Consider the following 25,064-nt stretch of genomic DNA (forward strand, 5'->3'; position numbering starts at 1 on the left):
AAGTTTTTTAAAAGAAAAAATAAAGTTATATCAAATTAAACTACAATCAAACACTGAAAAAAAAAGATGAGGGGAGAGGGGAAGGGGGATCAGTTGATTATCAGCTGAACAGAGTAAAAAATTTATAAAGGTCTTCAAAGTCTATTTATATGTAACTGTAACATAAGGGAATGAGCCCCTCCTACCAAAGAATCTTTAAACACCGAAGTCTTCGACTTAAAAGGCAGCCAGATGGAAAGCGCTAAGGACCAAGATACTTCTGAGTCACACAGAACTACCTATCTGTAACATCCTCTGGATGAAAACAGATCACAGGATATGGCCAAGAATCTCCACTCCCCTGTCTCCCCAAAAGAAATCCCTATAAAACCAAAAACTTTAGTCCGTGAAGCTCAGAAGTCCCTTATTCACACCAAGAGCTTGACCTCTACGAGACAATGCAGCTTTCTCCACAGACAATAGCACCCTTCATTTCTCCTCAAAAAACTGACCTGAACTTAGAAAAAGGAGAATTTTCTCATGCTGGAGAAATGAGAAATTGAGAGGCAAAATGAAAAACTCCTTAATATAAGGTCAACTCAATTACTGACACTCACACTTCCCAGGTACAAGGCTGCACGTTAATCTCTCAAATGCCAATAGCCCCTACATTATCAAAGGCCAAATGCACTCTCTCACTGCAGTGGCAGATAATCAGCAATGATCCTAACTACAGTACTCTCTTTCCTTTTCTAGAAAGAATCCTTCATAAAATTATTAATCTTATCTAGTTAGGGTTTATGAAAAATATCTCAATGCAATTTACACTTAACTGGTCCTCCAGCTGTCAACAGAGCATATCTTTTCACTTAACCATGCTCTGATTCTCACAGAATACGTACGACCTTAGGCACCAGAAAGATGGGCAATGTTACAGCAATGTAATGGCTGTGAAAATCCACTGACTGGCTTCCAAATGCATCTCATAGATCTTTTTTTTTTTTTTAAAGATTTTATTTATTTGAGAGAGAGAATGAGAGATAGCCTGAGAGGGAAGAGAGTCAGAGGGAGAAGCAGACTCCCTGCTGAGCAGGGAGCCCCATGTGGGACTCGATCCCGGGACTCCAGGATCATGACCCGAGCCGAAAGCAGTCGCCCAACCAGCTGAGCCACCCAGGTGCCCCTGCATCTCATAGATCTTAACAGAAGTTATACCTCACAGTAGGAGAATAAAATTTGCCTAAGCCCTTGGATAAACAAAAGGTAGGAACTCTCAACACTACCCCCTCCACAAGATCAAATTTAAACATTTGTGGCACCCATGTACCCTTCCCTAGACGAAAGTGATGTATTAAGAAGAGACTGTGGCCTTCAGCATACTCTACTGCACCCCTTCCCTTTCTATCCCCAAGACTGTTTTCCTTCCATTCTGTCGCAGGGAACTTATCATCCTGTCACTTGAGAGCTCTCTAACACAACAAACATTTTTTATTTCTACCACTAAGTACTAGCTATTTTATTTGGACTGCTGCCTTTACCCCCTGTGAGGATAAAGGGCTCACATATTTAAAATGGCTACGATTTTGTTTCGGGGAAATCAGAAACCCACAGGAGATGAGTCAAGTCAATATATATAAAGCAAAGCCCTTTAACACTGCAGCATGCCAGTACTTACTGGTATTCCTCAGTCCCCTCTGAAAATGAACAGCTTTCTAGAGACCACGTTCCATTCTACGCTCTGAGTCTCCCCCAGATTAGCAGCAGCTCCAATTGATGCGTCAATTACTAACTACTCTTCAACCGAAGTCCTTTGTAATCTGATTGTAACCTATTTTAAGGCAACCACAGCTTATTATTCCCTATAAATGTTGTCTCAAGTTCTTTCTGTACAAATTGTATTTGCCTTAAAACAGCTGAGAGAAAAAAAAATTTTGTCATTATCCAAATGTTTGGATTCTCCCTTTGCACAACCGTGACATAATTAGTCATGGTTCTTCCCCACAGACAGTATATCTTTCTTAACATAAAGCTGAGTATTTTTCTTAATATAAAAAATGGTCAAAAGAAGGCCTGCGTAGGGTTTTTTTTCTTTCTTATTCATTCATTATTTATGACAGTTTTACTGAGATAGGATTTACATTCCATAAAACTCACCGGCATGAGAGAAAGTTAGGGCTAATGGAAATATCCTAAACTGATGTAGTGCACAACTGCACAATTATAAACATTTACTAAAAATAAAACACTGAATTACATACTTAAGAGATCAGTATCAAAAAGTCATCAAGGATTCTGAGCATGGGTGGCCTCTCAAAAGGGTCAGAGAAAGAAGGCATACTCTCTATTGTTTGTCACTGCTGAGATGTAAATTAGAGTCTAAAAGAAGTTACCTTCAAACACTCTGTGTAGTTATCAAGGAACTGTTGGACATTTAAAGTGAACTATGTCCAATTTTGCTTGTTGAAATTCACAATGAAATTAAAAACCAAACCTTAAAAAAAAAGCTATATACTGACGGAAGCAATGTCATTTATAAAATACAGACACAGATAAAGTCTTCTATTTGAACTTAACTCACACTGAGTGCCCTTCTCTGTGAATAGGACTCCCAGTATCGGCTGCAGACTGCTAGAGGGGAGGCACTACATGGGCATCTCCAACCCTGAGCATACAGTACTACAAGCTGACTTCAGTCCCCTCTAAGAATGCAGAGGAGGTAAGAAATTCCTCTTAGTTGTAATCAAGGTGCAATCTAAGCCAAAATTAACAGAGAATACTAAGAACAGAAAATACTAAAAACAGCAGGGAGGTCTTGGGGTGGGTCTCAAAGGGGAGCAGGACCAGAAGAGGAGAGAGTCTGGCAGGGGAGGGGAATAAAATACATTCATTAGGCAGTAAGGACATGTAAAGAAGGAAATGGTCAAAATGAGAAAATCCACAGTTAACCCGAAGCTGCTCCATTAATTTTTGTTTCTTATTACCCAGTTTACCACCTCGATTTCTCTTCTTCAACAGTGCTTGCAGCATCAGACAAAACAATGAATTTCATAAAACCTTGAGTTTGTACATTACCATTTATTCCAACTCCACTCTAGCTGATTTATTTCACATTTATAAGATCCTTGTAGATGATAAATATCACAGGCTCACATTACTAGAGTAACCAAAAATAAATAAAAATGTGATGAATATTTCAGCTTCTTTCACTTAAAAAAGACTGCATAATGGAAAAAATAAACAACCTAGCAATATTTTTGTCAGGCACAACAGGGCATTTACACATACCCCTTGCTTTATAACAATTTTCATTCAGAAACCTTAATGCAGTCATCCATCTCCAAGTTGACTGCTATCAAGAATTGTATGTGATTGCAGAACCAAGAACAGGCCTTCCTTCTGTGGTTTGATTAATAGTTAAAATTCCAAAATTTTTAGAGACCACCCCCCTCCAAAAAAACACCTGCAATTTGCTTAGATCCTGGGCCATAAAGCGAAAGCTTTAAGAGTAATAGACAGAATCCGACTTATGACAAATTGTTATCATGTAGTAAGTATTTAGTTAGTGATAATTTCAAACCTATGGTGCCAAATGAACCCCCCCACATACCCTCCTGAAATACTGTGAGGAAAAAAGAAATCAAATATTGACCTTTGTAATAAATCAAGACAGTGGAGTGGTCCGTATTAAATAAACTAAGCAAAACAAACAAAACAGGAAAGGATTAAGATATAAAACACACTTCTTTTAAAAGGGATGAGAAAAATAAAACAGAAATGGGAGAGATGAATAAGAATACAAAAATAGAAGAAAAAAAGAAGAGAAAAATCAAAAGAAACTTAATCTTTCTTTTCCACTCAGGAAATTAAAATTACTTATCCAAGAAACCCACTGAGGGAAAGTTATCAATCAGCAAAACAGAATCCTATACTAGAGGCAAGGGCTTCTAGAAAAACGTACATTACACATTCTCTGCCTTCAGATATCCGACACTCTAACTGCAGATATAGGATCCATTCACCAAAATAGAAAAAAAATTAAGTATGATGTCTACCTAAGTAGTGCCCAAAATGTTACACAAACTGAGAATAGCAAATCTATATAAGAAAACAAATAGGGTCTCGTTGCCTGTGTCCTTAACTAGGACACTATCGGCTAGGAGTCACCCAGCCTCTAGTCTCTCCCAGCTGAATCAACATTCCTCCAAGCATAGATGATCCTATTTTCTCTTCTCAAAAATTTGAGTTCCCTAAAGAACAAGCTGCCACTCAAGCTCCCCATTATCTGACCTCAACTTGCCTTCCCAAGACCCCATCTCCCACCACCACGTCTCTTCCCCCACCACATACACCCTACAGTGTCAGCCAAACTACACCACCTGCAATTTCCCCAAAGTACACTGTGGCTTCCTTCCTCTTGTCACTGTTCACACTATCACTTTGCCTGGAATAGCCATCATGCCCAGATTGTAGCCATTCTCCAAAGCAAGTGCAAGGCCTGCCGTACTTCCCTGATCTTTCGAGGAAGGAAGATCTCCTTCATCTGGATCCCCACATCACCATACCTGCACCCTCTTAAGACACTTACATATTTCTAGTGTGCATTCCAGAAGTACACACACACACAATATAAACACATGTGTTTGTACACACTTTTAAACAGAGAAAATGTATGTCAGACATTAGAAATATATATATTAGATATACATGCACATATATATGTGTGTACATTATTTTCCATTCAAGAATATAAGGCCTTGAGGTCAAGATTGTCCTTCATCCTTACATCTTCCACAACACCTACCAAGGGTGTGCCGCACACTGCAAGCCACAATAAATAAAAGAGTAATGGAAAGCAGGCCAAAGATAAAACAGACTTTCTACCTCTTTGTAATACAGACAATTCCTCTAACAGAATATACTTTTTAATGGACAACAGATTAAATTTTTATAAATGTATATATGTGCTAAGGAAGTAAAGTACAATATAAATTCTAAAAAGTATATATGTACCGAGAAAGGTATTAATTACCTAGGCTTTAAAACAACAAAATCAAGTTAAATAAAACAAACAAACAAACAAAAAAGGCCTTAAAAGAGCAAAGAGAAAAACCTGGCTTAAACATACTAAAACACAGTATCAAAGAAGATGCAAATAAAGAAACAGGTCAACCTCACAGAAATCAAACCAGCAAGCAGAGTGTCATGGGTACTGTCTGGACTTGATAAAATTCACCCAGAAAACGGAGCACTTGAAAGCAAAACACATGCTACCCCCTTTCTAACAGCAAAATTTAAGTTCAAACCTTAATGTGAAGCTATGCCAGGAAAACACGGTATCTGAGCTATAAAAACAAACATTAAGAGGCCACATTTCATGTAAGAAGTTGAAAGAATAAAATAGAAACAACACAATTTTCTTATTCTTGTAACATGTTTATTTTACAATGAAATGTTTTAAGAAAATGGCAGTAATTTGCAGCATATACAATTACATTCAATTTTATGAAATGTAAAGACCTCTAACTGTGCATGTGATCACTTAACTGTATCCAAAATAAAACAAAGATCTATTATTTCAGATTGGAAAATAATATGCAAAATACAATAAACAATTTTTTAAATTTTTTAATTAACTAGGCTTGCAATTGATTTTCAATTTTTTTTTAAGATTTTATTTATTTGAAAGAGAGAAAACAAGTAGTTGGGAGGGGCAGAGGGAGAGAGTGAGAAGCAGACTCCCTGATAAGCAGGAAGCCCCAGTGGAAGGCTCAATCCCAGGACCTGGAGATCATGACCCTAGCTAAAGGCAGACGCTTAACCGACTGAGCCACCAGGTGCCCCAATTTTCAAATTTCTTAAGGATGATATAGCAAACTGACTCTTCATGGCAGAAGCCATAAAAATCAAAAGGAAGAAATTAATAGTATTATGTTTATCCACTACTATCATATCCTGAGTACCTACTAAATATCTAATCCTCAAAACAACTAGCAGCTCACTGAATACTCATTTGGAAATCTTATGTATCATTAATTCATTATATTTACAATAGATCTCAAAAGTGCTTCAAACTGCTTTCTCTGGTAAATATATACATTTATATAGAAGGAATTAAAATAACCTTTTACTTCTCTTTTTCAACAAACACAAAGGGGGGAAAAAAGAGAATAAGAATAAAGGTAAGTCCAGGCGCCTGGGTGGCTCAGTTGGTTAAGCGACTGCCTTCGGCTCAGGTCATGATCCTGGAGTCCCGGGATCGAGTCCCGCATCGGGCTCCCTGCCGCTCAGCACGGAGTCTGCTTCTCCCTCTGACCCTCCCCCTTCTCATGCTCTCTCTCTCTTTCTCTCGTTCTCTCAAAATCTTAAAAAAAAAAGAATAAAAGTGAGCCCAGTGAGACTAACATATAGAGAACAGACATTCCAGACAGAAAAGAGAAAACAGAGGGGAAGAACAATCAAAGAAATAATTCAATAAATTTTTCCAAAAGTGAGTATTCAAACTGAAGGGCCAACAGTGTGGAAATAAAAAACTACTCCAAGACATAACACGACCAATTTTCGGAACACTGTGGGAAAATAAAAAAGAATCTGAGTTTCCAGAGAGAAGGAAGACAAAAAAATAGAGGGGAAAAAAAATGCATGAGAATTCTCAAGGGCAGCACAAGAAGCTAGACGACAATGGAGCAATATCTTCAAAATTCTAAAAGGAAAATTATTTCCAGCCTACAATTCTATTCAGCCAAATTACCATTTAGGCATGAAGATATAGAATAAATGCCATTTTTAGACAGGCAAGGCCTCAAAAACTATATATTTCCCATGTATTCTTCCTCAGGGAATTACAAAAGTTCACCAAAACAGCAAAATAAACCAAAAAAGAAAAAAAAAATAGGATCCAGGAAACAGGTGATGCAACAAAAAATATAAAAGCAATCCTCAGGATGATGAAGTGAAACTTACAGACATTCTTAAGGAAACAGCTATGTGGCAGATGCAAACCCACATCAGAGCAGGTCAGAAAGTTCTGAGAAAGACTTCAAGAAGACAAAACCTACAGAATATCTAATGCATATGGTATACTATAGAGGGATCTACACTAACAGGAGTGAGTTTATTGTTAAATCTATAATGAATGTATTTAAAAACTTTGCAAACTAAAAAAAAATTAACTACAAGTACATATACAGGTAAGAAGTTACCAGACAGGCCTTACTCCAGCATACAAAGCCCCTCCATGATTTAGCATTGGCTTTATCTCTTTGACATCAATATATTACTCTACTCAGTCAGCTTCAGCCAAACTGGCCTCCTTGTGGTTTCTAGAAAATGGCCAGCCAGTAGGCTCCCAACTCATTTCACTTTGGCTACTCCTTCTGCACAGAACACTCTTCCCCCAGATATCCAAATAACGAATACCCACACCTCTTGCAGGTCTGCCGCAAATGTCACTTTCTCAGTGAGGGTAACCTGTCTACCCTACTTAAAATTACAACCCATACCCTACTCCCCACCCTGCCACTGTCCTCCATCCTCTGTTCATTTTTTCCCCACACAGCACTTATCAGTTCCTCAAATACTCTATGTTCATTGTTTGTTGTCTGTCACCCCTTCTAGAAGTAAGTTCCATTAGGTATCTACCAAGCATCTGGAACAGCACATGGCACAGAGCAGGAAATGAATAAATGTTTATTGAATGAATGAATGAATAAATAAATAAGAATGAAAAGGCAACCACACAATACTACAGAAGGTTCTTGTCTCATCTGTGAATAGCATCTACATAACCATAATAATATTTACCCTACAAAATCAAAATTGAACAAGAGAAGGCTAGGTTTGTGTATGTGAGAAGGACAGAGTAAGAAAACTAGATACTCATATTCCATAAAGAGACATTAATAGGTAATGTGTAAAACAGAAAAATCAAGAAGTAACAACACAGGATTTTATTTTTATGTGTGAAAACAACCGACGGTATCAAATAAAATATCTCAAAGTAGTTATCTTTGGAAAGAAATTAGGTGAAAAGGTCAGTTTTTAAGATTACTTAACAGTTGAAACTATACACAGATATAACTCAAAAGAGGTAAATTTAAAAAAAAAAGTCACATATTGGAAGAAAATACTCAATAGGCACATAATCCAGAATTAACATCCAGATCACATAAAGAAGTCAAAACCAAATACCCCATAAAAATTAAGAAATTATATCTAAAAAAAGCATTTCATAGATGACAAAAGATGAATGGCCAATAACATAAAAAGCTGTCCAACCTCATCAGTAATCAGGGAAATAAAAATTAAAACCACAATGAGATAGTCTTTTATATCTAACCAGATCAGCAAATATTTAAATGTCTGATATCAAGAGCACTAATAAGAAGCCACAGAAACTTTCATGCACTGCTGATGGAACTGTGCACTGGTAGAACCATTCCGAAAAACATTTGCATTACCTAGTAAAGTTGTAGATGTACAAACTCAATAATTCAGCAATTCCACTTCTACTTATATATCCTACAGAAACTCTTACACATATGTGTCAGAGGAATACATAATCATTTTGGCCACAGTACTTTTTTTTTTTTTATAACCAAAAAAAACACAAAAACTGGAAACAAACCAAATTTTCATCTACAGGAGAACGAATAAACATGCTGTGATATATTCATAAAATGAAATCTCCTAATGGTAGTAAAAAATGAATGAACTAGAAAAACATGCATCAAAAAGCAAGCCTCAAAGCAAGACTTGTGTGTTTCCCATGATTCCATTTATATAAAGCCAAACAGCAAAACTAAATATGAGTACGTGGTAAAACTAAAAGGAAAGCAAAAGAATGATAAGCACAAAATTCAGGGCAGTGGTTATCTCTAGTAGGGAAGGGTCAGGGAAGAGCACAAAGGGACTCTGGCGGGTGTGGGTTCCTTTGCAGTATGAAAATTTCATAATCATAAAATTCTGAACAAAAAGGACAGACCTATGACTGAATAAAATACAAAAATTAAGTCTTTTTGATGAAAAAGGTATGCAAGTACATAGAGGATCAGGGAGTTTAAGGACTTACAAACAGACACAGAGTCCTAAGTCTCAAAATTCAGAACTTAAGCTAGGTTTGTCTGATTTACAACTTGATAGTCTCCCCATTTAGAGAACCAAAAAGTTAGCTTGGCTAACTTATAAAATTAATGTAAATTTCACTCTCAAACAACAAAATGAAAGGCAAGAAATCACGGTAAGTAGAAAATGCCCAATTTTCAACTAACCCTCAACGTAGGTGGCAAATACGTGGAGAAATGACATCTATGAAGAATGGGCGACAACTGTAGGAATCAGCTGTGCCACCATCGAAGGAGCCCCAACCTGCAGTGAAGGGGAGGAGGAGGGCAGGGGTACGGACGGAGCCGTCCTGTGCAAGGGCACTTCAGATGCAGCCTTTTGTGAGTTCTCGCAACATGTCACAGCGCTAGGAGTTAGGTACATACTCATTTCACAGATGAGAAAAATAAGATTAAGAAAGTGAAGAGAAAAGAAAAACTTCCTCAGTGAAGTTTGCCCATTGCCCCATATGGCTCAGAGCTCAGTCAGCTGGACAAACAGAAATGCTCCGAAGAGCACTACAACCACATCACAGATACTGAAGACAACTGTGCACAAGAGGAGGAAATGAAGAAGCCAAAATAAGCAGAGTAGACATTTTCTTCTCTCTGAAACTGTGCCAAGACCTCTCCATCCACCTCATACTCCACCAAAAAGGAGATGCTTACCTGTGACCAGGATGGTAAATAGCTGTGTTGATTCCATGAGGATAATGACTACTGAAGCTGAAACAGTGACTCTCTTGATAGCTCTGATTTGTTCCAACACTACATTTAAGAAGAAAAAATTACCAGTAAGGCCCAGTGAGAGACCAAAAAATACCCACTACAATGTCTATGATTTAAAAGCACCAAACACAGCTGAGGATACAAAACAACCAGAACTCTGATTCGTAATTAGTGGGAATATGAATGATATAAAAACTCTGGAAAAAGGTCTGGAAGTATCTACCCTATGATTCAGCAGTTCCACTCAAAGAAGTGACCCAAGAGAAATGAAAATACATACCCATAAATACTTGTAAAGCATGGTCATAACAGCTTTATTCACAGTAGCCCAAAACTGGAAATCAGAAGTCCATCAAAAGAAGAACGAATCAAGAAATCATGAACGTTATGGTCTGAATGCTTGGGACCCCACTATGGATTGAAGGTCTGTGTCCCCCACAAAATTCCTATGTTAAAACTTTAATGCCAGTGCAATGGTATTTGGAGGTGGGGTTTTGGGGAAGTAATTATTAGGTCATGAGGATGAAGCCCTCACGAAAGGAATTACTGCCCTTATAAGAGGAGGTCAGAGAGCTACCTAGCTCTATTTCCACCATGTGAGGATACAAAGACAAGTCAGCAGTCTTCAAACCAAAAGAAGGTTCTCACCAGAACCCATGCTGGCACCCAGAACACAGACTGGCACCCTCGGGAAGTGTCAGCAGTAAATTTCTGTTGTTGATAAGGCACCCCATTTATGGTACTTTGTTGTAACAACTCTAAGATACATGAAATATTCATACAGTGAAATAATTACTATAATAAGATGGAATAAACTACTGATACATGAAAAAACACAAATCTCAAAATATGCTAAGTGAAGGAAGCCTTAGACAGGAGAGTGCATACTATGAGTCCATTACTGTGAATTACCAGAACAGGCAAAACTTAGCTAGAATGGATAAGCTGAGGGGTAGGTGTAGACAGATTTACTAGGAAGGAGCATGAGGGAACTTTCTAGCATGATGGTAATGTGCTGTGTCTTGATAGGGGTTTGAATTGCACAGTGTATGCCTTTGTCATAATTCACTGGCTGGTACACTTAAGATCTGTACATTTCATTGAATGCAAATATTATTTCAAAAGAGAAAACTGTAAGCAAATTTTAAACCTTAATTAATGACATGCACACTAAAGTACATAAGTACTAACTCTAAAATTCATTAAAAAATAACATTGATTAATGGCTAGATGGAGGGATGGACAGAAATGTGAAATAGCAAGTATAGTAAAATGCTAATCATAGAATTTAAGTGACAGTATAGAGTATTCACTATAAAATGGTTTCAACCTTCCTGTTATATTTGCAATTTGTCAGAATAATATGCTGAAAGAACAAACAAAACAAAATCTGACACTAAGCCAGAGAAAAACATTATTTCAAATAGGAGTTCCCAAATAAAATATATTTTTACCTTACAAGGTAACTTTTCAGTTCTCCTCGGTAATTGATGACCAGGAGTTCTGCAGACCACTGTGCACTGGCTTTATATTCTAAAAATATCAACCCAGCAATGGCACAGCTCAAATCACCGGCTAAACTGGATGCCTATGGAAGAGAGGTAAATCAAGACACTGAAAAGATACCAGATAGCAGTTAACACATGTACATTTGGAAGACATCCCAGGCACTGGCCTTGCCAGGTACACATTAAGACAGTCCGAGAACTGCTCTGTATACTGAAGAATCATGCAAATCAGAGTGCCTAGAACCAGACACCCAACTTTAGACCTGCTCTCCCAACACAGGCTACAACCACACAACCCTCTTTGGAAGAGAAATTCACCTAGATACGTGAATTTCTGTTGAGACTGTACTTCTGTTGTGTGTGTGTATGGGCGGGGGGGGGGGGGGAATGCCACCATTCAGCCTCAAAGAATTCTAAGATACAGAGCTCAGATATAAGCTCCCAAATGTTGACTTTCATTGCCAGGAGTAACCAATGCTTTAAAAAAAAAAGCCTCGGGGCACCTGGGTGGCGCAGTTGGTTGAGTATTTGACTCTTGGTTTCAGCTCAGGTCTGATCTCAGGGTCGTGAGACCGAGAAGCCCCAAGTGAGGTTCTGCACTCAGCGCAGGGTCTGCTTGTGTCTCTCTCACCCCTGCCCCTCCCCCTACAGCACCCCCACGCTTGCATGCATGTGCTCTCTCTCTCAAATAAATAAATCTTAAAAAAAAAAAAAACCTTCAATTACTTCCCATTTGCCCCATCAGCAACTAAAAGGAAAAGACACTTAAAACATTCACTCAATGGCAACCTTTTCCCATGAACTAAATATCAGGCTATGTTGCTAAGGACCTGAAGGCATGTGCACCTTGGGAAGCACACATAATAAAGTTTATCACACTGAATGACCAGACCTCACTATCTAGAACCACAAAATAAATACTGTGGCCACAGGCGGCTAATGAACACTTGATATATGGCTAGTCCTAACTGAGACAGACTCTAAATATAAACATGACATTTCAAAGAGTTGGTACCAAAGAAAGTAGAATATCTCATTAATAATCTTTACATTGATTACATATTGAAATAATATTTATGATATACTAGATTATATAATAAATTTCACCTGTTTGACTCTTAATGCAACTACTAGAAAATTTAAAATTACAATGTGATCCTATATATAATTCACATTACTTTTCTATCAGACAGTGCTAGTCTAGAAAACAGTCATCCAAACTTGTTAGTTTGGTTCCCCTGGACTTCCATAATATGAAGCTAACACATTTTTTTCAAGTTTCTCCAGTCATTATTTCTGAACAAAAATTATTCTCCATATCACACGTTCTTATCCCTAGCTTCTCATTAAAAATCAGGTGGAAAACTTGTAAACAATACTATTGCCCAAAGCCCACTCCAATCAATTAAATCAGAATTTCTATGGGTTGAGCCTAGACAATCAAGTAATTTTTCTGCTGTTTTTCTTTTCTTTACAAAGCTTCCCAGCTGATCCTAAAATACAGCAAGAGTTAGCACTGTTTTTCTACCTGCCTCTGTATCTTGTTCATTCAAGGAAGAAGGATACAAAGTAAAAAGCACTGGATTCCTGGGCACCTGGGTGGCTCAGCTGGTTAAGCGACTGCCTTCGGCTCAGGTCATGATCCTGGAGTCCCAGGATCGAGTTCTGCATCGGGCTCCCTGCTCAGCAGGGAGTCTGCTTCTCCCTCTGACCTTCCCCCCTCTCCTGTTTTCTCTCTCTCTCTCTCTCTCTCATTCTCTCTCTCCAATAAATAAATAAAATCTTAAAAAAAAAAACCTAAAAAAAAAATTTTTTAAAGCACTGAATTCCTGAAAGAAACACTTATTAACTGGATTGCCATGGGAAAAGTCATTCAACTGCCTCTCAATTTTAGTTTTCTAAACTGTAAAATGTGGACAATATCTGGCCAATCTATTCAAAGGGTTGTTGTGAATATTAACTAAGAATATATATCAAACTCATTAATTAAGTATAAAGCACTATACAAATACAAGTTATTACCACCATTAATTTTTTCTCCACTCTCTCTTTCAATTTCTATCCCCTTTAGGGTAACGAATTCCAACTCCTCAGAAAGCTGTTCCTATTGTGACAGTCCAGTGACTACTTTCCCTCAATGGAACTTTCTAACATTTTTCTGTACCTCTGTTTAGTATTTACTTACCACCATGTTTCCATAACGGTGGATTACCGCTGAATACTGCATTACAAAATACAAAGAAAAAATATTTCACATACAGGTATCTACTAGATTCTGAACATCTTAAGATCACAACTTATTCAGATTTATAGGTCTATTTCCCCTCTCCTCACATTCGGTCACTCAAGTACTTTCACATATTTTTTTGAATGCCTTTTATGTAATCAGTTTAAGGTTATGCACGTACCGGGGTAATAACAAAAAGTTCACTTCCCATGAGATCAAACACCCTCACGGTTCCTGTACTTTCAGCATAGGCCAGCAGGGTACAATCATAACTCCATGCTACACGTCTCCACTGGGGTTTTGGGTCTTTTGGAACTAGAATGAAAAGAAAAGAAGTGCTTTTAACAATATGTCATACAGATAGTTAACATTTACAGTTACTGCAACTAAACCAATTATTCAACTATGTTACATCCTCTCCCAAGGATTTCTAATGCTTCAGTTCAACAGAAAAGAACACTTTCCAGAAAGCCACTCCAAGTAAGAGTGCGAAATATAAACCACAGCAAACTCTGCCCCACTTACTTAAGAAGCAAAGACTACTGACACCAGTGGTCTACTGAATGCTGAGCAGAGCCAGGTCTGGCAAAGGCTCAGAATAGTACACCTCCAAAATAGTTATGAAATTAAGACAGATCAAAAGCATAGAGAATGGGCATAAAATTATTTCCAATCCAATGAGTTCAGCTCCTCTAACAGCAAAAAAAATGAAAATTTCAACTGAGATCTTTTAAATACATCAAATATAGGTAACAAGGAAATACGCAGGGTTATACAGACACAGTATTGGAGAAATATATATACACACACATATCATACATCAACATATGTATTAGGTGAATCAAGTACTATCCCTAATCAGTCCCACAATTATAATATTTTAATAATCAACCTTAATAATCCAACACCTTTCTTCTGCTCTGAATTTTTCAGTACTGTAATGAAGAGAAAGGCTATCAACTGCAAAAAAAAGGACTGTGAAACTCTAAACTCAGATTTGTTCAAGGTTTTCGAGGTTTTGCTCGCTTCAATGTCCCCTCATTAGAATCCCAGAACTGAAGAGACCGGTAGAACCAGTGCCCTCCCTTTACCAGCAGGAATTCCAAATGATTAGGGGACTGACAAGGTGACATCAGAGTCAAGAGCAAAGAAAACCCAGAACCTCTGTGTCTTGCATTTCCAAACACTGAGCAGCTCACTACCACACACTGCCTCTCAGTCCACGTTTGGATTGAGCCTCAGGACTGCCTCAGAAGGTTTCTCAGAGTCATGGGCTTCTCTCTCTTCCCCTGCTAAGAGAATACCCCATTCAGGCTTCACCATCTCTTGCTGAGCCTTTCTCACCGGCCTCCTAACTGGTCTCCTCCCTTCACTTTTTCCCCCAAACCTTCCTCAATACTGTCCAAAGAGATCTTTCTAAAAAGAGCAACAGATCACATCCTGCAAGGCCCTTACAAAGGGCCCCATTACAGCCTTCCAGGGTCGCCTCCCACCACTTCCTGCAGCACACAGCTAATAAGCCACCAACAACACAGCCACCTGGCAAATAAGCAAACCATGCATACTTAAGAGTCTGTCATCCACACTGCTGCCTCTACCTAGAAATGTTCTTCTTCAGTACTCCTCAAAGGGTTCGCTTTTGTAACAACCACCTGAGGTAACAAATGGTTCCCTCCTCCTTCCTTGGCACTCTTCAAAACTGACTGCTCTTCTCTCTGTGCCCAAATATCCTGTACAAAACTCTTCCACAGCATTTATCACATCACTTTATGTTGTTTACAGGACTATTTCCCCCACGAGTCTCTGTGCTCCATGAAATCCACAGACAGTGTCCTATTCAACACTGCCATCCTAGAACCTGGAACGGAAGGTGACTAGTGTTTCACTAATGAGTGAAGAGTTCACTAATGATTGAAGACTAACTCATTCAGGAAAATCTATACTAACAGGAAAAGGGAATGGTAAGAGTTTACCATCCCTCAAGGACTACCAATTAAAGGTGAATTACATAACTGTTCTCTCCCCTAGAAGAGGTGCTATAGAATTCAGACTTCCCTCTTATCTGTGTAATACACATAATAGATGTTCTGTATAGGAGGAAAGTATGCCAGACATCAAGGAGTTTCTTTGACTCTTCATCGACAGGTAAAAAGCATACAGAAAAAAAAAAAACCAAGAGGGGCCCTTGAACACAGGAGGGTCTAGTGGATATATTAAAGACAAACAAAATACTATACATGCTCTAGAAAAAAAAAATTTTTAATGGGAATAAAATGAGGGAAAAGACCAGTTCTCTATCTTTATAAAGCTTAAAAAAAAAAATCAAACTTGAAGTAAACAAAGCACAAAATGATAAACAGCATAGGAATACAAGACCTGCCTACACACAGATGCTACACAAACACAAGGGGGGCTAAATTAACGCCCTGAAAAATATTCACGTGCTAAAGAAACACAGAAACATTTTTCTACTATTAGTTTTACCAGTGATAATAGGTTTTTTCCTCCTATCTCATTTTTTTTTTAGATATTTTTATTTATTTATTTAACAGAGAGACAGAGACCACAGGTAGGCAGAGGGGCATTTTGATAGGATAAACAGATTTATGTACCACATTCTTTATCTAAAGTCAGTTTCATCTGAAAGGGATTTGTTTTTACTATTACTTCTAGTTATAACCAGCAGCTCCAGAAAACTCAGCATGTGTTTTGACCCAGATAAAGACATGTTCTCAACACAAAATAAGATTTCACCTAATACTGTAAAAAAAAAAAAAAAAAAAAAAAAAGGTTTTTATCCCCGCATTTTTCCAGCTGACTGTGTGGTTTTGGAGAGGAATGAACAGTTCAGATTTTTACAAATCAAGTGTCAGTGGGGTTGTCTGGGAAGTATTCAGAATGGCTGCTGGTAAACCAAGCCTGCAATCTGACACCTGCCATGTTCACAGTGAAACCATTTCTTCTCGCTCACATCCTGCACCAGCTGTGACCCCTTCAACCTGCCCAGTTGCCAAGTTCTTTCTCCCCTTACACTTCTGTCTGTGCTGTTTTCTCAGCCTGGAGCCCCTTTCCCTGAGCCCTTTCCTGGCTCCTTTTCATCTTTCAGGTCTCAATTTTTTCAAAAGTTTTTCAATTTCTCAAATCTCTCAGTGATACGTATCACTTTCACCGGATGCATCTCTGACCATCCTGTCTAAGCAGCCTCAAGGCCCCATTATTCTCCACTATCCAACAATTTCACGTCCTTCACATCTCTTCTCCCAAACAATTATGCATGTTTTTGTCTACTTTTTATCATCTATTCACTGAACTATAAATTCCAAAATGCCAGGTGCTAGGCCCATTCTGTTCAGAAGTGCATCCCCAGGGCCCAGCCCTCTAGTGTTAGTAAAAGGCACTCAAGTGCTGACAGAGGACAGGCTACTCCAGTGTACACCCACCCAGACTGGAAAGAGAAATGGGGGAAAGATTAAGAAGCAAGGAACACTGGGTTCTATTCCCAGTGCTGCCATAAAATGAAGGGGCACGACCTTGGGGAGATCACAGGGGTGCAGCTCCCTCATTTGCAAAACGAAGGGTTGAATGAACAATCTCTTCCAGTGAGCAAGAGCAAACTAGTGGAGCTATAAAGACTTGCTGAGAAGCTAAATATCTGAATGTGTGAAATAATAGTGTCAGTAAAGACATGAGAAAAATGTTACAATCCTGGAATGAGAAAGGTCTAACCACGAAGAGAAACCCTGAAATTATACAGGAAAAAAAAGTGACAAATGCAGTTACCAAAAAAAAAAAAAAGTTCTGTGGACCGAAAAAAAAAAACCACCGTAACAAATTTAAAAGGAAATCGATTGGGTGAAAATATTTGCAACACATATGACAGAGGGTTAACATTCATACTATCACACCAATAAGATAAAGTCAAGTAATCTAAGAGTAATATAGGCAAAAGGATATGATCTAACAATTCACAAAAAAATAGCCACTTAACATATGCCCTACCTAATAACCAAAAATATGCAAATTAAAAATGAGATTTTTTTTTCCTTTGCCTGTGAACCTAACGAATATTTTTTTTTAAGATTTTATTTATTTATTTGAGAGAGAGAATGAGAGAGCACATGAGAGAGGGGAGGGTCAGAGGGAGAAGCAGACTCCCTGCCAAGCAGGGAACCCGATGCGGGACTCGATCCCGGGACTCCAGGATCATGACCTGAGCCGAAGGCAGTCGTTTAACCAACTGAGCCACCCAGGCGACCCCAATAACAAATATTTTTTAAATAGGTAACATATGGTACTGACAGTAGAGAAAAGAAACAGCTTCAATCATACCTTTTTCATAGTTGTATAAATAGGTATAACTTTCTGGAAAGAATTATAGTAGTAGCTATTTTGAATACTATACCCAGAGACAAACAGGATGTCTTTTCCAGTGCTGGGGGGGCGGGGGGGTTGGGACAAAGGTAAGAGAAAATGGAAGAAATCAAGTCACTATAAACAACCTCAATTTCTATCAAGAGGGGAATAAAAAACATGTGGTTCACATTCTTACAACGGAGTACTGTGGCTACATTTAAAAGACTGAAATGCATCTGTACATACTGACTGGGAAAGACATCAGTACAGTCAGAGGGAGAGGAAGCTGGAGAACAAACTATACAAGATGATCTTGTTTTGTTAAAGAAAAAAGTCAATCCATGTATATACAGGTTTATATAACCACAGAAGGTTTTATATTAAATTAATATAAGTTCTTATGAAAAATACAAATTGAAAAAGTTTATTTTTACTTTTTCTACTTCCGTATTGTTTGAATTTGTTACACATATGTACTGCTTTTGTCATAAAAAAAACAGGGTAACTAGTTTCAGATTAGATCTTCTACTGTAAAAGAAAAATAGGTCAAAATAACTATCTTCAGACGTTATACTACAGGCAGTGCAAGACTATGGTGACTGGCAGAAGCTACTTTCAGCCAGTAGGCACCTTCTAGACCACGGTGGATGAAAAGGGACCTCCAACAGCATGTGCAAGTCTCAATGAACACAGCAGATAAAGAACGGAGTTTGGAGCTACTAAGCTGAATACAATCTGCAAGGCAGCATTCCAGAGGGAACCGAGGCAGAGAAGGAGCTATAAAAATCTACAGAGATGAACCCTGGGCCTTCAGAGACAGACAGAGAGAGAGAGAGAGAGAGAGAGAGAGAGAGAGAGAGACACACACACACACACACTCAGATGTCTCATAAGAGATCCCTGAAAGACCCCACCTTAAAGTAGCACTAATCTAACACCAAAGTAAAAGCTTTTCTAAACCATATACTCTAACACTTAAAAACAAGCCTTAAAAGATTAAGCTGATCCACAATAAAATGAACCACATCCCAGCAAAACTCAATAATCTATTAGGGGAAGATAACAAAATTTAATAACTCAACTCCATAATGTTGAGCGTACAATCTAAAGTGTTAGAAAAAAAAAAATAGTAAAAAAATAAAAAATAAGGGGTGCCTGGGTGGCTTAGCCAGTTAAGTGTCTGAGTCTGGATCTCAGCTCAGGTCTTGATCTCAGAGTCATGAGTTCAAGCCCCGTGTTGGCTTCCCCATTGGGCATGTAGCCTACTTAAAAAAATTTTTTTAAATAAAAAAAAAAATAAATTAAGAGCACTGGGTGTTATATGCAACTGATAAATCACTAAATTCTACCCTGGTAACAAATAATATGGTATATGTTAACTAAAAATTAAAAATTTAAATAATTTTTAAAAATCAACTGATCACAAATTTTAAAAATAAAATTTTAAAATAAATTAAAAAATAAAGTGTTAGACATATGAGGCAGGAAAATATCCATAAACGTGGGAAAACTCAACCAACTGAAATACACCCAGAAATATACAAATTAAGGAATAGGCAGACAAGGGCTTCAAAACAACTATTAAAGCATATTTGGGGATTCAAAGGAAAACATAAACATAAGGAATATATAGAGAATCTCAATAAAAATATGATGGAAACTACAAAATCTCAAGCCAGTTTTAGAAATACAAAAATGCAAAAAACAGTATCTCAGCTTGGGCTGTCATGGGGCCCACCAGGCCACCAGTGGGCTGATGGGATCTCAGCAAAATTACAATAGGCAAGCTGCTCCTTAGCACTGGAAGCTCTGGCTTATGGGATCTCAAAATCAGAAATATGAGAAAAATCTCTTAACATAGTACAGCTCTAAAAAAAAAAAAAATCTAAACTTCTAATTCCATATGCTATTATTTAGGTCACTATTCAAGGCAGAAAGAGAAGGCTAATATTTATGGCCTGGCAAACAGAGCCAAAACAAGATGCAACCCCATTTAAAACATTCTCAAATGGCATATATTTTATAAAGCAATAATTGAAAAATATCAAAGTGGAACTAAATAGTTCCTATTTTAGTTTGCAGACTCTGCAATGTATAGTTTCAAAAATGCATTAACAACAATCTGGCTCCTTTTCTTCAAGCATACACAGGAAATATTTGGCATATGAGAGTTATTCCCATAAAGATGAGTCAGATAATAAGCAAATGATCATTACCTCAAAATTATATGAAATGGAAAGAAGCTATTAATGCAGCATTAAGGTCATAAATTCAAACATTTGGAGGCCAACAATATAAAACATTAGTTCTCAATGCATTATTATCCCATCTTACCACATTAACTGTACACACTAAAACTTCTAACAAATAATGTGTGTGAAATACAGAGGATTAAGCTTCCCATTTTCATGTTAACTTGCAGCTTTCTCAGTCTACATACTGGCTAAGAGTGAGTGTCTAAAGTCACAGCTCAAAAGGGCCCTTCATGTCTGAGTCACTCCAACGTTCTGAACATGCTTCTCAGCAGCTCACCGCGGGCTCCCCAAGCCATCACCCAACAGAAGCACAGCACTTGGATATAGGTAATTGAATATCCATCCTAAATTATTCTTCTGGGAACTTCTTGGTCCTTACACATTACATAAGCCAGGTCTGGTCTACTTTAGTAAGCGTTGGTGAGGAGATAATTGAAAGCAAATTCAGAAAATGCTAGAGCTTGCACAAACACTACTCTTCTAGTATTCTCAACAGGATACTAAGCAAATAGAGCCCCTTATCTATTCTTTGTGGTATATATACACATTTGTGTGCATAGGGAATAAAAACCAGGAATATCATGACAATTATCCATAATTTTTATATATGTATATACAAATTATAAATATACATACAGTCATGAATTTCTAAAATTAACTCACAGGAGTTATACATACGGAGTCATACATAAACTCATAAAAACTTGATAGGATCAAGAATTGTGTGCCTACTATGTGAGACAGCACGCTGGGCATGAGGAACAAAAAAAAACAAAAGATGGGAGCCCTGCCTTCAAAGAATTTACAGTCTAATGAGGAATCAGATAAGCACATCAACAATTAAGAGGGGGAAAAAGTCGATTAGCCTGAGGGTGGTGATACACGTACAAACAAGTCCTAGGAAAACATTAAGAAAGATGTACAAATGATGAGGAAGTGGACAGGAAAGGAAGGTTTCCCAAGAGAGCGGATGCCTGAACTAAAATATGTAAGACTCATTAATTAAATATAAAAGTGGAGCTTCTAGGCAAAAGGAACTATCTGTACCAAGGCATGAAAGCACGATGGGGCTGGAAAAGCGCGAGCGGCTTTGTACTAGAACACAGGCTGTATGGCAGGGGGATTTTAAGGGACAGACTGACTGAAAGGTCGGAAAAAATGAGCAGTATTCTACAGTCAGTGGGAAACAACTGAAAGATTCTAGGCAGAATAACAGGACTAGTAGTGGTGGTGATAATAAAAGCTTAAGGTCCCCTAAGTACTTGAATGTGTCAGACGTTATCCTAAGAGCTTTACATATACTAGCGCTTATTATTTTTTTCCACAACTCAGTCCGTAACGTTATGCCATTACAGATAATTGAGTCTCAGAGAGTAAGGTAACCTGTCCCAGGTCACATTTCTAGAAAGCAGGGAGCCAGATCTGAAGGGGAACTGGATGGAATTCCCATTTAACAGCAATCAATTTGGCAAGCAGTGTGAAGTGTGGATCAGTGAGAGGCAAACAGAAGAAAACCTGGTCAGGAAACGGTTGTAAAAAATAAATAAATAAATAAAACTTAGTGAAAATGTTAAAAGCCTGAGCTAGGGCTGTGATGGGCGAGAGACATTTTCACAGGTTCCCAGGGCTTGAAGTTAAGCAAAAGCAATGCTTCCCCATTGTGTCAGTACTGCTGCAGTGAAGTATTTCTCTCTTCCCTGACAGACTGCAAACCCTTCAATCAATGTCGCCTATAGCTTACTCCTCATTTTGTACACAGCGCCTAGGAGAGTGCCTGGCACACAGCAGCAGCCAAATATTTATCAAACAAAGGTATTATGCTGAGCGATATAAGTCAATCAGAGAAAGACATGTATCATATGACCTCACTGATATGAGGAATTCTTAATCTCAGGAAACAAACTGAGGGTTGCTGGAGTCGTGGGGGGTGGGAGGGATGGGGTGGCTGGGTGATAGATATTGCGGAGGGTATGTGCTATGGTGAGCACTGTGAATTGTGCAAGACTGTTGAATCACAGATCTGTACCTCTGAAACAAATAATACATTATATGTTAAAAAAAAAAAAGAAGAAAGCAGTAGGGGAAGAATGAAGGGGGGGAAATCGGAGGGGGAGACAAACCATGAGAGACGATGGACTCTGAGAAACAAACTGAGGGTTCTAGAGGGGAGGGTGGTGGGGGGATGGGTTAGCCTGGTGATGGGTATCAAAGAGGGCACGTTCTGCGTGGAGCACTGGGTGTTATGCACAAACAATGAATCATGGAACACTACGTCAAAAACTAATGATGTAATATATGGTGATTAACATAATAAAATTTTAAAAATGTAAAATTAAAAAAAAAAGAAAGAATGTGTTGATTTCTGGCTTGGTACTGACAATGGTATCACTGACAATCCAGGGGACAGAGCCAAGGAACAGATTACAAGAAGAGGTAAGTTTATATAAACAAATAGGCAGTTTTACATTTGCTTTTAAGTTGTAATACATACTATGCATACAGGCAACTCCATAAGAACGATTACTACCTTATCCACTAGAAGATGTGGCATTATAGAAATACAGCAATTCTGACATACTAATAGAATATTACCATTCATAAGAAAACCAAAAATACCTTTCAAACATCTGATCTTTATTTTTCTGAGCACATGTGGATGGCCAAAAATGAGAAAGATGAGAAGGAAACTCGCCCTAAGCCATTCACTAATGGCACATCTGACAAGGAGTTTAAGACCAGCATTGTCACGGGGAAGCTGGGAGAAACCCTCTGTATTACCATCATTTTGTAGATTTCAAAACTATCGATGTCTTCCTTCTCCTCGCTCTTTCACTGTCAAGGATTTATCATCTTACCTAATGCTACTTGGAGATAAAATATGTGTACTATGTTCTTCCAAATAAATGAGAAAATGCATATAAAGCCCTAAATACAGTGTCTGGCACACAGTAAGATTACTATAAATGTTTGTCGTCATCACAACAACCATGATTACCATGGTCAGGATTCCTACAACTATGACACTGTTAAACTGACCCATGGTCAGACAGGTGGAACTGCAGGTCCCTGACTAAAACACAGAGAACAGTTGCGTTTACCTAATAGCACCCTCCTAATTATTTTCTTCCTGTAAGGTTCCCTCTGCCTTTTCATACCTGCTCCTGCAGACAGAAACACGCCCCCAGCTTCTTCTAACTTCTACTCATCCCTTAGGCTGCTTTCCAAAGTCACTTTTTCTCGACAATCTCATCTTACAGCCCTAGTTAAACGCTCACTCTGCTCTGTATTTTTCCTTCATCAGATGTGTCAAAGTTAGTAATTATATTTTGAGTGTCTGTATATCTCAAGAGGTAGGGGACGGTGCCTTTTTGCTCACAATCATATCCCTAGTACACTGCAAAATGGTTCATATACATAAATGATAGTAATGTGTGCTGAATATATCAGCAGAAGAATGATCAAATCCCAGATTATTTTTTACTAGTCTGTATCTAATCAACTCTTGATTTATAATTTTTTTTTTTTTTTTTTTTTGGCGTTGAATTCAAAATAAAAGTCTAGAGGTGCCTGGCTGGCTCAGTCTGTAGAGCATGTGACTCCATCTCGGGGTCAGGAGCTCAAGCCCCACATTGAGTGGAGAGAGTACATTAGGGGGAAAAAAAAAAAAAGACTACAGACACAAATACTTTATCCCCAAACTGGCAGACTTTTATTTTAAAATATTTTATTTATTTGAGAGAGGGAGGAGGAGAGAGAGAGAGCACATGAGCACAAGCAGGGGGAGGGTCAGAGGGAGAAGCCGGCTTCCCTCGGAGCAGGGAGGCCTGATGCGGGGCTAGGTCCCAGGACCCTGGGATCATGACCTGAGCCAAAGGCAGACGCTTAACCGACTGAGCCACCCAGGCAATTTCAAATCTCTTTAAAATGTCCAAAATGGACAAAGCAAAACATTTAAGGCAGTAAGAGAAATCTGTTAAGAAGTTTTAAAATTATTTTAATAGAGTCACAACAATCCTTATTAATATTAATATCTCCTCTGACATTTAAGGAATACTGTTAACTGTTATAAATTTGAAATTTTCATTTTTTCAATATTTTGGAAACTCTTACCTTGACATTTCCCAATAATAGATGTAAAATCATCTTTTGCAGACCTGCAAAATATGTATAAAATTAAGCCAACAGTTTCACCACAATACCATTTTGTTGTACTATGAAACCCCACAAAAATGATAAAATAGACAACTTGTCTGCCCAACACTAACCCAGTCCTTCTCTCAGACATGGATTTGTGCTCAAATAAGACCCTTCCATTGGTGACAATGTTTTCTTCCAACCTTATTTCAGGAGAAACAGAGCTACATCCGGAATAGAATAATGTTAAGCGTAAATTAGATTAAGCATGGTCTTTTAATATGATACAGATGCATGGCCCCTCCCCAAAGGTTCTGATTCAGCGAATATGGAACAGGGCCAAGCAACAATATTTTTTAAAGCTCCACAGATTGATCTTGGTAAAGAACCATGGTATCATTGTACAAAGTTTAAATCACTTAGGGGAAAAAAGTCTTGCTTTAATATATCAAATAGCTTTAAGAAGTGACCATATTTTTTACCAGTGACCTATTTAAAATCTGTGATCTTGAAATATATACCAAAGTAATATAATTACATGTTTAAAAATGAAAATTGGTAAACCTTCTAGAAAATAATTTAGTAACAACTATCAAAAAACCTTAATGCCCACAGTTATTTGATCTAGCAATTCAACTTCTATAATAAAGTTATCCCTGGGAAATAATTACAGATACATACAGATCTCAAGGAAATCATGCAGCTTAATTTACAAAAAATACATCCAGTAGAAGATTAGATTTTGCTAATGCACTCAATGAAATATTATGCAATTACTGGG

General features: G+C 37.9%; 1 protein-coding gene across 3 annotated transcripts in view; it reads right to left on the reverse strand.

Moving 5' to 3' along the window:
- The window catches only part of NBAS (NBAS subunit of NRZ tethering complex), a 358,882-nt gene that overhangs the window by 322,327 nt on the left and 11,491 nt on the right, over window positions 1–25,064 (reverse strand). For 2 of the 3 annotated variants that reach the window (XM_073897011.1, XM_025867764.2), the window contains 4 exons: window positions 24,260–24,303; window positions 13,723–13,856; window positions 11,261–11,394; window positions 9,747–9,845 (listed from right to left, as the gene is read on the reverse strand). In XM_073897011.1, coding sequence (XP_073753112.1) covers window positions 9,747–9,845; window positions 11,261–11,394; window positions 13,723–13,856; window positions 24,260–24,303 — 411 coding nt within the window. Of the gene's footprint in view, window positions 1–9,746; window positions 9,846–11,260; window positions 11,395–13,499; window positions 13,523–13,722; window positions 13,857–24,259; window positions 24,304–25,064 lie in introns of those variants that run through there. The other variant, XM_073897012.1, reaches the window with a different exon arrangement.

Source organism: Callorhinus ursinus, unplaced genomic scaffold, assembly GCF_003265705.2.
Source record: "Callorhinus ursinus isolate GAN/ISIS: 27379988/994484 unplaced genomic scaffold, GSC_fseal_2.0 scaffold10, whole genome shotgun sequence".
Lineage (NCBI taxonomy): Eukaryota > Metazoa > Chordata > Mammalia > Carnivora > Otariidae > Callorhinus > Callorhinus ursinus.